This window comes from Bison bison, unplaced genomic scaffold (genome assembly GCF_000754665.1).
Source record: "Bison bison bison isolate TAMUID 2011002044 unplaced genomic scaffold, Bison_UMD1.0 scf7180017864201, whole genome shotgun sequence".
Lineage (NCBI taxonomy): Eukaryota > Metazoa > Chordata > Mammalia > Artiodactyla > Bovidae > Bison > Bison bison.
Window position 1 is genome coordinate 2,686,882 of NW_011494773.1, and position 13,733 is coordinate 2,700,614.

Below are 13,733 nucleotides of genomic sequence, written 5' to 3' on the forward strand. Positions count from 1 at the left end.
TGACTTGGCGACTGAACAACAAAACGGCAACAGTGTGTGTGTGTCGGTCCGAACCTTCCAGTTTATCTCTCCCCGCCTCCACTTATCCCCTGGTAGCCGTATGTTTATTTTCTACATCTGTAACTCTATTTTTGTTTTGTAGATAAGTTCATTTGTACACTTTTTTAGATTCCACCTGTAACTGATATCATATGATATTTGTCTCTCTCTGTCGGGTGTCTTAAAGGCTGACCTTGTAACTGGCAGAGCATCACTTCTGCCATTTCCTCTGGATCAAAGCACATCTCAAGGCCAGCTGAGATTCATGGGACAGAAAACAGGCTATTCCTCTTGGTGGGAGGAGGGACATGTGGTCATCAGGATGGGACAGATTATTGGGAGCCATATTTGCAGGCAAAGTGCCTTAAGAGGTGTGATAGGATATAAGAAATCACAGTAAGAAATATATATGTCTTCACCCCCAGTTCCTGGCCCTAGAGCTTCCAAAACCCTTGAAATTTCCTGAATGACTGGAGTGAGAGTATTTTTTGTTGTTTATAATAAGACCCTTTCAACATAACTGAGTCTGTGTTAATGAGATGTCTTTTCGCAAACAGCTTCAGGGTGGGTACAGGTTGCCAGAGGAACCAACCAAGTGACTAGAGTTGGAACTTGGAGCCCCACTTCTCAACCTCCTGGTAAAAGAGAAGGGATGAAGATTGAGTTGGTCCCCAGTGAGCAGTGATTTAGCCAATCTTGCCTATGTAGTGGAACCTTTATAAGAACCCTAAAGGACAAGTTCAGAGAGCTCCTGGGTTGGTGAATACATTGAAGCTCCTGGGGTAGCAGGGTACCCTCCCCTCATAACTTGCACTATGTACTTCTTCCATTTGGCTGTTCCTAACTTGTAGCTTTTAGAATAAACCAATAGTAAGTACAGTTTTTTCCCTGAGTCCTGTGAGCTGTTCTAGTAAATTATTAAGCCCCAATTGATAGGTTGCAATATTTAGCACATAAAAATATAGGACATCTGGTTAAATTTTAATTTCAGATAGGTGAGTCTTTTTTTTTTTTTTTTATTAGAGGTATATCCCATGGAATATTTGGTACACATTTACACTAAAGTACTTGTTTTTACAAATTCAAATTTAACTGGGCAGTTTGTATATTTTAAAAAAATTTTATCTTTAATTGGAGGGTAATTGCTTTACAATGTTGTGTTGATTTTGTTGTATAACAGCATGTATCAGCTGTACGTATCCATACACCCCCTCCGTCTGGCACCTCCCTCCCCTGCCCCCACCATCCCACCTCCGAGGTCATCACAGAGCACCGAGCTGAGCTCCCTGTGTTACACAGTGCTTCCTGCTAGCTAGCTATTTTACACATGGTAGTGTAGAAATGTGGACGCTACTCTCTCATTTCGTCCCCATTCTCCTTCCCTTGCTGTATCTGCAAGTCTGTTTTCTACATCTGCATCTCTATTCCTTGGGCACTTTATATTCTATTTTGCAACTCCACCCTATGGGAATAGTGGCTCTCGAAGGGATAGTCTCACGGGGTGACAGGTGGGGTCTATAGAAGTGAATTGGTGTCCTGAAGCTAGTCCAAGACATGAATATTTGGAGAAATCCTCCTAGGCCAGTGCTTCTCAAGCTTTGGCATGCATGTGAATCACCTGGAGATTTTGTTAAGGTGCAGATTTTGATTTAGAAGTGTTGGGGTGGAACCAAGTCCTGCCTTTCTAATAAGCTCCTGGGTGATGTGCATGCCAGCCCATGGACCACACTTGGAAGAAGCTTGGTCTATAATGTTCAGGGTGAAAACGTTTTTGGCTTTGCAGACCATAGGGTCTCTGTTGCAACTACTCAACTCCAGTGTTGTGTCAGAAAAGCAGCCACACACAGGATATAAACAAAGGAGCATGGCTGTGCTCCAATACTGTTTTCTTTACAAGAATAGAGGTGGATAGGCTTTGACCAAGCAGGTTGCGATTTGCTGATCCCTGGACATGATGATTCTGATGTGCCCCCTTCTCTAATGAGAATTCTTGGTGTGAGGAAGGGAAGGCTTGCTTCCCCTAGAGTGGAAGTCTATAATTTCAGGGGTTCAGAGAGGATTGCCCTAAATCCCTCACCCTCAAGTACAAATCTCTCTCTGCTCATAATTACTTTGAGTCTTCAGCTAATATTTGGTTCTCTATTGAAATGTAAATTGCCTGAACCAAGAATCCTTTTAAGCTGATAAACAGCCTTTACATCCCAGAATAAATGTATTTAGGATCCCTCTTGAAGGAGAATAGAAGAGGACCCTGGAACAGGAAAGCTGAGGCTGTAACTCATGTATACTTTTGACTAGGGTAAGACAGGTGGTCCTTACCTTGCTCTCCACCTTTAAAATGTGCTCGCCAATGCCGATAATTAAAACATTCATCTTACTAAAGAGTATTCAGGTGTGTGAAAGAGTAGTCCTTGATCGACCATCCTGTTTGCCTGGGAGAGACAGAAATTTCTCAGGGTGTGAGATTTTCAGAGCTAAAACCAGCACGTGCGTACGTGCTAAGTTGCATCTGACTCTTTGCAACCCTATAGATTATAGCCCACCAAGCTCCTCTGTCCATGAGATTTCCCAGGTAAGAATACTGGAGTGCGTTGCCATGCCGCCTCCAGGGGATCTTCCTGACTCAGGGACTGAGCGCGCATCTCCTGTGTCTCCTGCATTGGCAGGCAGGTTCTTTACCACTAGCGCCACCTGGGAAGTCCAGGAGAGTTCCCTGGGCTTTTCCCAGGATAGTTCCTGGCAAGCCAGGATAGAGAGAGGGAGAAAGTCAGTGAGCTCTCGATGATCCATTCCCACAATAATGATTTGGTGACAATACATCTCCCCTAAACTCAAAGATGATTGAAAGAGTCTCAAAGGAATATTCATTTTATTTTACTTGAACTTGAAATTGAAGACACTGCTACAAGTGAAAAATATGGAGCCCTCACTTCTGTACAGGTTGGGAAATGCCCACATCTTGCAGCCCTCTACATTATTAGAGGCTGTTCAGTTGGTGCTTGCTGGTGGTGAGAGTGGTTTGAATGGTGACAGTAGTAACAGTAATGATTATAAATAACAGCTAACATTTATCGGGTGCTTAATGTCAGATAAACTGTATATTTCACATTCATTATCTTACTAAATGCTCTGAGACATAGGTTCTCTCATTTTCTCAGTTTTACAGGAAATTAAATTGTGGTTTAGAGAATTGTTTTGATTTGTCCAGAAAGCTGATGTGCTGTGCTTAGTCACTCAGTCGTGTCTGACTCTCTGCAATCTCATGGACTGTAGCCCACCAGGCTCCTCTGTCCATGGAGATTCTCCAGGCAAGAATACTGGAGTGGGTTGCTTGCCCTACTCCAGAGAATCTTCCCAACCCAGGGCTTGAATCCAGGTCTCCCACATTGCAGGCAGATTCTTTACCATCTGAACCACCAGGGGGTTCAAACCCTCTAGACCCTTAATGTTTCATGAGCCCATAGCACCAAAGCCTTTCCTGGTATTTTTGCCAGCTTCTATGAGCCCTCTCCACGCCTCCTTGCCTAGTATTGTGGGACACATGTCTTTTGATAGGCCATTTAGCTTCACTGAGCCTGTTTCCTTACACATTTAAAAAAATAGAGGAGGTGAAGTTAGACTGTCCATTTCGCTCCCCATTTCCTCCCTGCCCCCACTTTTGCCACAGGTGCAGTTGCTTCATTCTCTAGGGCGATTCTCTACCATCAAAGAAGGTTTGGTGGTGTTCAGTAGTTCTCCCAGTGTGGTCAGTGAACGAACAGCATCACCTGGGAACTGTTAGAGATGCAGATTCATGCCGAATCAGAAACTCTGGGCTAGGGGTCCCTACAGGCTGCTGCACAGGAAGGTTTGAGAACCTTGGGTGTAATGGAAAGGACTTGGGGTCGCAAATCAATAGAACCAAGTTGAATTTTGCTGCTGCTGTTTGAGTGATGAACTTTCTGAGCCTTTTTCTGAGACTTTCTGAGCGGCTTCTCTAATATGGAACAGCATAATCTCAGAATTCTACCTGGGGTGGAGTCAATGGTGGAAAAACACACTTGAAGCATTAAAGCATCATCCTTGTCACTAGTATCTGCCCGTGGGGCCTGCTTCCTCATAGCACAGGCTCTCCCTGCCTGCTGAGATACAAACCCTGTAGAACCTTTGTTTTTTTGGTCTAGGAAAGGATACAGTGATATTTATGTAGCAGATCACTATTTTTTGAGTGCTTTCAAATTTTTTTTTCAATGTAGTTTTTCAGATTTTTTAAAAGGTGAACTATGGTTGAAGTCTTAATTGAATTTGTTATGATATTGTTTCTGTTTTATGTTCTGCTTTTTGGCCTCAAGGCACGTGGGATCTTAACTCCTTGACCAAGGACGAAACCCACACCCCTGCATTGGAAGGCAAAGTTCTAACAACTGGACCAGCAGGGAAGTCCCTCAAATGATTTTATTTAATTCTTACACCAGTTTTGTGAGATAGGATCAAAATGAAGCTGGGGCCTAGAGGGTTAATGACTTGCTTAAGTTGCAACAGCAAGTTTCTAAGAAAGTTAAGACTTAAATTCAGTCTTTTGATTCAAAATCCAGTGCTTCCCACTAAGTCAGTGTTAAAACCCGAGGCAAAGGACAGGCAGCCGTCAGCATGAAACATCTCCCAGCCCTTCTCTGCCTCTGCTGCAAAGTGCAATCACCTGGGGGAGATTTTGGCTTCCCGGGTAGCACAGTGGTAAAGAACCCACCTGCTAATGCAGGAGTCACAGGAGACCCGGGTTCAATCCCTGGATCGGGAAGATCCCCTGAAGTAGGAAATGGCAATCTGCTCCAGTATACTTGCCTGGAAAACCCCATGGACAGAGGAGCCTGGCAGGCTACAGCCCATGGGATTGCAAAGACTCAGACACGACTGAGCACACACAAAAGCAAAAAAAAGGGGGGGGGATTTTAAAAGAATCCACACCTGTTATTCTCTGAGATGGGACCCCAGTAATGACACATTGTGAAGTTTGCCAGAAGGTCCAACTCAGCGCAGACTGAGCATCCAGCTTTAAACTCCCTGGAAGTTCTATTAATCTGAGATGACTGACTTCTGCTGCGTGTTGGAAACATCTGAGGAGCCCTAAAAAAATACCTGTACCCTGCCCCACCCCAGATCAGAGTTGGGATCTCTAGGGTTAGTGTTTCCTATTATTTTTAAATTCTGCAGATGATGCCACTATGTAGCCAGGGCTGAGAATCCACAGCGTTATGCCATCTCTTTGGCTCCACCAGGCTCACTTTCCATCATGGTGGATTCTGCCACCCCGACCCCATCTCACCTTCCTTCCAGGCTCATCATTGAGTAAAGAAGCACATGTTAAAAACTTCAAGGCATGCTGCATAATTCACCGCTTGTCCAGTGTGGTTTTGTGTTCTTCTCATTATTCAGGAGAAGCAGCTGGGTGGGTGAGGACCACACCCGACAGTCCTGCCTCCGAGTGTTTTGAAGTCCCTCAAGCAATGTGAGCCAAATGATCGGCATTTACTGCCAGCCACTGTGCTTCAGAGTCTCTCAATTGGTAAAGTTTCTTAAATAGGTAGCCAGAGGGAGAGACGCTGCCTTTATTAATATTCCTATGGGTGTGTCCATGGACTGACAGCACATGTTCATCAATATATGGAGCGAGCATCCACCCTTGCTCCTGCACGTGATGCACACACCCAGAACCTGGGCTGGCACCTGCCTTCAGGAAGGCAGAAGCCTCTGTTCTGATGCGGCTGGTTTGATCTGAGTCATTTTGGGGCATACGGATGACCAGATCTTTTGAAGGGTCTGAGTCGGCGTTGAAATGCATTCTTCACTCAACGTTGGTGCAGGGACAGGTTCCTGTTTGTTATGCTGACCACTCAGCGCCTACGAATACAGCGGTCGCCAGAGTCCAGGACCCTTGACCATGGAATGCTTGTTAGAAATGTGGGTTCTCAGATCCCATCATCCTGTTCTCAGAATCTCTGGAGGGATTGGGGGCTGGGAATTTGAATCCTCACCAAGTTCTCTGGGCGTTTCCTGTGCCTTCTGAATCTTGCATGGTTTACAAAGCCTAGATCCATCCGCTTTTAGGAATAAGCAACTGCGACTCTTGGACCCAAGAGCCCTGGGTTGGGAGGAAATGGCTCACAGAGCAAGAAAAAAGGTGATCGTGGCCACAAGGGAAAGTGACATGGGAGGGCGTGCGCGCGTGTCTGTGTGTGTGCAGACCCGCGCATGCCTGTGGCCCAGCCTTGCGGGCCTCTGTCGTCATTGCTGCTTAGGTATTCATAGCCAATTGCTTTCATCGTCTCTCACTTTATTAGCTTTTGCCAAGTAGTTCAGCTTTTACTAAGGGCACCCAGGTTTATGGCAGCAGTATTTCTCACCGTGTCAGAGATAAAATATCAAGCTAATAACAGACTCCCCACTAATGTAAATCGCACGAGGAAGGCAATCTCGTTCGGGGAAGAAGTCCTACCGGAGAATGCTACTTCTTAAGATTTTGAGAAAGCAGTTGGTGGGATTGGGTACACTTTGCGCTTGCTAAGAAGATGAAATAAATGATTTGTGGTAAGTGGTAGCAGCTGCAGAAAAGAGCGTTTTCCTCCACCTGCCTCTTCCTAAGGGACTAGAGGCTCCCAGGGGCTCAGGCATCAGGCCAGAACTTAACTGGAGGGTTTAGAGACGTCTCTTCTCTGCTTCTCCTCCTCCTCATTTTAGTGCCACTTCTCGGCCTCTGTGGATGCAGGAAACCAGTTGGTTTCCCCCACGTGTTATAAAGAGAAACCCATCAGGGAGTGATGGGGGACCTGGGAGGTCTCTTGGCATTCTCTGCGATTTCCTTTCCCTCTTCTCAGTTACGTTCAGGTACCTGCTGAGCAAACCTACTGCTGCCACTTGTTGTGGGGAATTTTAACAAGAAGTGGGGGGTGGGGGCGTGGGCGGTGCTGGGACTTGAAAAAAAAAAAAGCCGGGGTCGAAAAGATCTGCTTTTCTGTGCGGTCAGCTGCCTGGAGACAGGCCCTGCATGTGGACTTCTGAGTCCACACAGGAACTTCTGAGAGGGTGGGAGCATTTTCTTCTGGAAAGGCTGTTAAAGGCTGGGACTCCATCCTTCTGTACATCTGGGGAGCTTAAGAGGTGATATGCAGGAGAGGAGAGACCGGTGCTGGCCGCTCAGTAAGGAGGCTGGAAACTGCTGATGCACACTGAGATCTGAACAGGGGCAGGGGGAAAGAAACATCATCTGATGCATTATCGCCCAGTGCCCGGAAGACCTCAGAGCCACTGGTTGGAGCCCAGCTGCAGCCTTGAGCTCTGCTTTTGCCATCTTGGGGTCACCAGAATTAGATACCCATCTGCCCAACACCAAACAATTGGACTAATTCTAGGACTGACTCTAGTATCCTTTTTATCTGCTCCTAGAAGCTGGGTCCCACCTTCCATGACCTCTCTCCTTGCCTGATCCCCTGGTTCCAGATCTGCCTCAAGAACTCAGATGATAACTTGCTTTTTTCCACTGGGGAAAACCTGGAAGGGAATGTCAGACTTTGTGTGAGTCAGAGTCAGCCTGAGAAATAATCTCATTGTCTCTGAAACAGTCACTGGGTCCTGTGGAATGGAGGGGGCAAGTTCACAGCCTCCATTTTCTAGGTGAGGAAACAGGCTCAGAGAGGTTAAGGGGTTACCTCCGCTTGCACAGAAGTCACAGTACAGCTAGGATGAGAAGTCTCCTGACTTTCAAATCTGTGATCCATCCATCACCCGCTGTTCCCCAGGAGACCCTTTTGCTGCCATTGCATTGTCTGCACATGCGCAAATAGCTCTGCCCAAACCACCAAACCCTGCAAACCTCATGCCACAAGACACATGGTTGAGACACAGATAGCCTGAGACTAAATGTCAGCCATCGAGTGGGAAGGTGCCAGTGGGATCCTCCATCCAGCTTGTCCACTAGCTGTGAGAAGAGAAGCAGTCCCATGTTTGTGTGCCAGGCAGGAAGGAGGGCCGTGCTGACAGCTGGGGTGATGGATGGTGGGGAAGCGTGCACGGGGCGTGAGCAGTAATGTGATAGAGGGTGCACATTACAGGCAATTACAATTTGAATAAATTATCAATGGCAAGAAGTAGAGGAGTAGAAAGCTGTTTTATTAACCCCCTGAAGTTACGTTCACAGCATTTTGAAAAAGTTTATGAATTGCTGTGAATTACGAGCTCGGCGACAAATGCGGATGCCGAGAGAATCCCTGATCGCAGCTTCTGTAGCAGGCGATGTTTTATGGGGATGATTTAAAACAACAGTCTTAGGTATTTTCAAACTTCAAAGGAAGAAGAAAAAGGAAGCTCGGGGAGCCTAGTGAATTCACCTGGCTGTGAGCAAACTTTGCCATAAATCCTACCTATGATTTTTTCCGTTTTATCTGTTTTCCTTCTTTTGATATTGTACATTTCTCGGGGCTCCCTGCCTGGGGCTAAGAGGTGTCTCATGTGTTATCCCAGGGGCTGTTTTACCAAGTCACTCCCTGGATGAAAATAGAGCTCCAGCTAGAGATAAGACAGTGTCTACTTACTGGGCTGTTGCTGTGCTGAAATCTGCACACTTCCCCCCTACCCCACCCCACTCCCACTGCCAATATTTCTATTTCCAGATAACAAAAGATGAGTACGGAGCCATTCATTTCTTCTTTAGGACTCCTGCAGAGCTATGCTAATTCTGGCTGCAGTGGTTCTGTTCTTGTGTTTGCTCTACCGCCAAAGTAGAAGGGCTGAGGCTTCGGTCCCTAGGGCATGGGAGACAGCGTTTAGCTTGGGATCAGGAGCCCTGGGTTGTATTTGAGACCCGGCACAGCCTGGCTGTGGACTTGGTCTATCAGAAGCCTGTGATTGCCCCACAGGTAAACCAGGTAAAAATGTCCGACCTCCCTTGCTCATAAGCTTGGGTGGGTAGGAAGTGAGAGAAGGGAGATTTCAAAGAGGGTGAAGTAGTTGCAGAGGGGTTTTTGTGGAGAGGGCAGGAGGGTGCTAGAATGATAGGTGCTTTTCACGTGTTATTTATCTCGTAATCCTGTGGTGCGTGCTAAGTCGCTTCAGTCGTGTCCGATTCCTTGCGACCCCATGGACTGTAGCCCTTCAGGCCAGGCAAGAATACTGGAGTGGGTTGCCATGCCCTCCTCCAGGGGATCTTCCTGACCCAGGGATCGAACCCCTGTCTCTTATGTCTCCTGCATTGGCAGGCTGGTTCTTTACCACTAGTGACACCTGGGAATCCCATAATCCTGTGGGGGGGAGGGTATATCTTATTCCCAGTTTAGAAATAAGGAAGCTGAAGTTCTGAGAGTTCGAGTAAACTGTTTTAGGAAAAATACCTTGGGAGTGATCGGAACCTAGGTGCATTGGCTCCCAAGCTCACGCCTCCCACCATGCCAGGTCCTCTGTGTCTACACAGAGCTAACCGTCAGCATCCCCTGGGGTGCCACCTGGAAGCAGGGCAGCACGTGCTGCTTCTGGGCACGTCCTAGACCTGTGCCTCCAGAGGCTGCAGGTTAACAAGCTCCCCAGGTGATTCCTAGGCATATTAAAAGTTGAGAAGTACCAGCCTAGTAGATGAGAACTGAGGTCAAAGCAGTCAAACTGAGGTCAAAGCAAAAAAGGGGTTGTGTGCTCAGTTTATGGGGAGGGAAGAACTTTTGACCATGTGTGAAGAGAAAAAGAATATATTCTGGTGCGGTTCTGGTAATTTGCACCATCTACGTGCTTGCAGAGGATCCTCTCCGCCTCGCATCCCATAGTGGTCAGGAGAGCCCAGGGAAGGGGAGAAAACAGGCTCTGGGTGAGGAGTGAAGTGGCCCACACTTACCCTCCGGTCACGTCATTTGGGACAGTTGTGATGACACACGGGACTGGAGGCATGAAACCTTTGTTTAAATTGGAATCCTCCACGTGTTGGCCAGGCTGCCACTGGACAGTCCCGGGTCTTCATTTCCTCTTTTGTCCCATGTGGTGGTAGCACCTCCTTCACCAGGTTGTGGTGAGGATTAATCAAGATGTAGAGGTGCCCAGCACAGTATCTGGCTCAACACATGTTCCATGAAGCCCACCGCCCGTCTTATTAGGTGTGACCCGGAAGTTTGCTCAGGGAACAGGGAAAAAACTGTAGTCTTTTTCTCAATCTTCACCCTTCCCGGGTGCTTCTTGCCGATGGGGAAGGTGTTACCTTGGAGTCCGGCCTGGATGTCCTCCTGTAGGACAGTGCTTCTCAAAGCCTGGTCCCTGGCCCAACAGTGTTTCCATCACTTGGGAAACTGTTGGAAATGCAGCGTCTCAGGCCCCTTCCTTTTGACCTGCCAAGTCAGAAACTCTGGGATGGGACTCACCAGTCTGTTCTTCACAAGTTCTCTCGGGATCTGAGAACCAGCATTTTAAGGGGCTTGGAGATCAGACATCTGAGAAGTGCCTGCTGGTGGTGGGGTATTGGCTTGTTCTTGACTCTGGAGCATGTCCTTTGCAGCAGACCCCAAGTACTCCGGTGGGCCCTGAGGCCGTGTTACAATTAAATGATCACTTAGAGGCAGTCACTGTGCGGAGGGCACACAGGCAGCCAATTCATTAACCGAGAGCAACTTCTTGCAAATTAAAAAATGTTAATGATCAGTTTTGAAGCATTGAGAGCCTATCAGGGACCACATGCCTGGAATGAGCATTTACCATATGGTGACTTTGAAAGCTAATATTGATTCTCATTATTTTAAACGATTACAAACATTGCAGGTGTTTTGTAATAATCTCCATTGTCTAATTAGAACATGCGTGAAGCGAGCCCATTCCGCCCGCTAACGAATACTGATTTGAATGGCAGAGCCCTGGGGCAGGGGAAGGACTGGGACTGTCTGGCCAAGTTGCCAGCCAGTGCCAGGCCCCCCTTGTCCCTAAATTATTCATCCTGAGGATACAGGGTATCTTGACAGGCAGGCACCCGTGGGGGCCCCCAGCCTGGTCTGGGCCCGTCCCCACCTTCAGTGTCTACTCCCATCAGGCAGGAAGCCGGGATGTGTGGAATGAATGTGAGGACCTCTGTGGCCTTTTCTTCTTTTCTCATTTCCCATCTCTCTTCTTTCCTGTTTCCTACCTCTTGTTCATTGTAAAGCAACTCTATGTCTAAATGCTTTATGGGAAATCTGCCGGGAATGGGTTCTACCTTAGATTTGAGTTGCCCATGTCATACCCAGATCTGGTTATAGGCTTCAGGCTTCATGTCTTAATGGTGTCTCTCTGCAAGACTAGAAACTCCGTGAAGACCAGGCCTATGTCCAGTCTTACTTTACGTTCTCCTGCAAGACCCAGCAAGTGCACTGTAATACCCAACAAGGGAGGGCTATGGTTATTATTGATAATCCTAGTCATTACAGAATGAATGAGTAAAACCACACTTAGGTTGGTACTTTGTGCTCCATGGGTGTTTCCTGTGTGCTGGGATGTTTTAATTTATTAATCTGACACAATTTAGTGAGCATTCAGTAAGGCACAAGGGAAAGAACTTCATGAGACTTGGTTCCTGAGACTGGATGCATACAGTCTCCCTGGGGAGAGGGTGGTTAGGATGCGACGTGCTAATTGCAGAAACGGTTTGCACAGGGCTCTCGGAGGCTGGGGAAGGAGCCCTGAATGCAGGTAGGAGGTGATGTCTTGAGCCCAGCGTTGAAGAGCAAACTGTAATGAAGTGGGGAGATGAGGAGGGGAAGAGTGTTCTACAAGCTTGTGAAAGTTGAGGCTCTTGAACGGCAGTGGGCCAGAGCCCCAAATGTGCGTGTGGCGAGGGGCAGGGACTGTGGCGTCTGGGGCCAACAGACGTGGGACCTCAGTCATGGAGGACTTTGTCTGCCATGCAAAGAAGCGAGGGTTTTATCCGAAAGCTAAGGATCCGTGTGAAGAAAGTTGGATTTGAATTTCCTTTTATAGATTTTGAAGATTTATATTTCAGAAAAATCACCCTGGTAACATTGTAGAGGTGGAAACTGGAAACAGGGAGACCAGGAACAGCCTGTTGGAGAAGAGACGAGAGTCTGAGCTGAGGCAGAGATGGAGGAAATAGAATGTAGACATATTTAGGGTGTGAGGGTTTACATTTAATATAAGAACATTGTTTGCTTTGCTTTTCTTGGTTATAAACACATTAAAATAGAAAAGCCTGGAGAATACTCTTAAAAACACCTGTATCCATTACCCAGCATGGACGGATATTTACATTTTGTCATAGTTGCTTCTGATCTGCTTTTTATTAGAAACACTTTAAAATTACAAATTAAATTTCTCTGTTTAGTTCCAGCCACTATCTCACTGCCAGGGGCATCCATTGTTAAAAATCTGGTACGTGTTCTTGTCATCCAAGCTTTTCTATGTTAGTCTCATACTTAAGTGTTCATAAACACTGTATAGTATTTATGGAAATGCTTATCATTGTTTTCTGCAAAGTGGTTTTGTGTGTGTGTGGATACATTTAGCTCTAGTTTATCCATTTTGTCTGCTGAACAGTATTTCATCTTATGACTATGTATTCATTCTGTTCTGGTGGACATTTAGAATGTTTGGTTATTTGCTTTGGGAAGCATTTCAGTTAGGAGAAGCAATGCATGCTTCTCCTGTGCACGTGTTTGAAGATCTTTCTATGCTGTGTGCCACAAATGGGATTGCTGGTCTTAAGGAACACCCATTTCAAATTTAGCACATGTTGCCAAAGACTCTCAGGTTTGATCGTTCCAGTTTAAACTCCCACCATCAGCGGACAGTCCATTTCTCCATTTCCTCTCCAATACTTGTTATTATGGGCCTTATGATGGTTGCCACTTGGATGTGACTAGTTTTTCTTTGCATTTCTTTAATTATCACATGTAGTCAGAAACTTTTCATGTGTTCTTGCCTGGAGAATCCCAGGGACAGCGGAGCCTGGTGGGCTACCATCTATGGGTTGCACAGAGTCGGACATGACTAAAGTGACTTAGCAGCAGCAGCAGCTTTAAAGCTTCCTTTTCTATGTGTTACTTGCTTATATTAATACCATTTGCTCATTTTCTTTTGGGTTGCAACTTTTTTTTCCTTTTTGTTTTATTGAGATATAATTGATGTAAGCACTGTGTAAGTTAAAGGTGTACATATAATGATTTAACTTATATACATCATGAAGTAATTACCACGATAAGTTTAGTGAGCATCCATCATCTCATATATACATAAAATTAAAGAAATTTTAAAAAATTCCTTATGGTAACTCTTAAGATTTACTCTCTCTTTTTAAAAAAACTTTTGCTTCATCTCTTTTTGCTGTGCTGGGTCTTCATCGCTGCACGTGGCTTTCTCTGGTTCTGGCGAGCAGGGGCTATTCTCTAGTTGCAGAACATGGACTCTAGGGTGTAGCTGTGGCCCGCAGGCTCAGTAGTTCAGGCTTGTGGACTCTAGAGTGCAGGTGAGTGGTTGTGGCACACGGGCTTAGTTGCCCCGTGGCATGTGGACTCTTCTGAGCAGGGATCGAACCCTTATCCCCTGCATTGGCAGATGGATTTTTAACTACTGGACCATCAGGGAAGTCCAGTATTTACTCTCTTAACAACTGTCATGTATAACATACAGCAGTGTAAATAACATTTATCATGTTGTATGTTACATCCCAGTACTTATTTATCTTAAAACTGGAAGTCTGTACCTTTGAC

The 13,733-nt window shown here is 46.2% G+C and overlaps 1 protein-coding gene across 3 annotated transcripts in view; it reads left to right on the forward strand.

Annotated features, from left to right (window-relative positions):
* Window positions 1–13,733, forward strand: part of NRXN3 (neurexin 3) — a 1,738,382-nt gene that overhangs the window by 107,563 nt on the left and 1,617,086 nt on the right. Inside the window, exon 4 of one of the 3 annotated variants that reach the window (XM_010844398.1) lies at window positions 3,180–3,196. The exons of the other annotated variants lie outside the window; for them this stretch is intronic. Coding sequence (XP_010842700.1) covers window positions 3,180–3,196 — 17 coding nt within the window. The remainder of the gene's footprint in view (window positions 1–3,179; window positions 3,197–13,733) is intronic. 3 annotated transcript variants of the gene reach the window in all.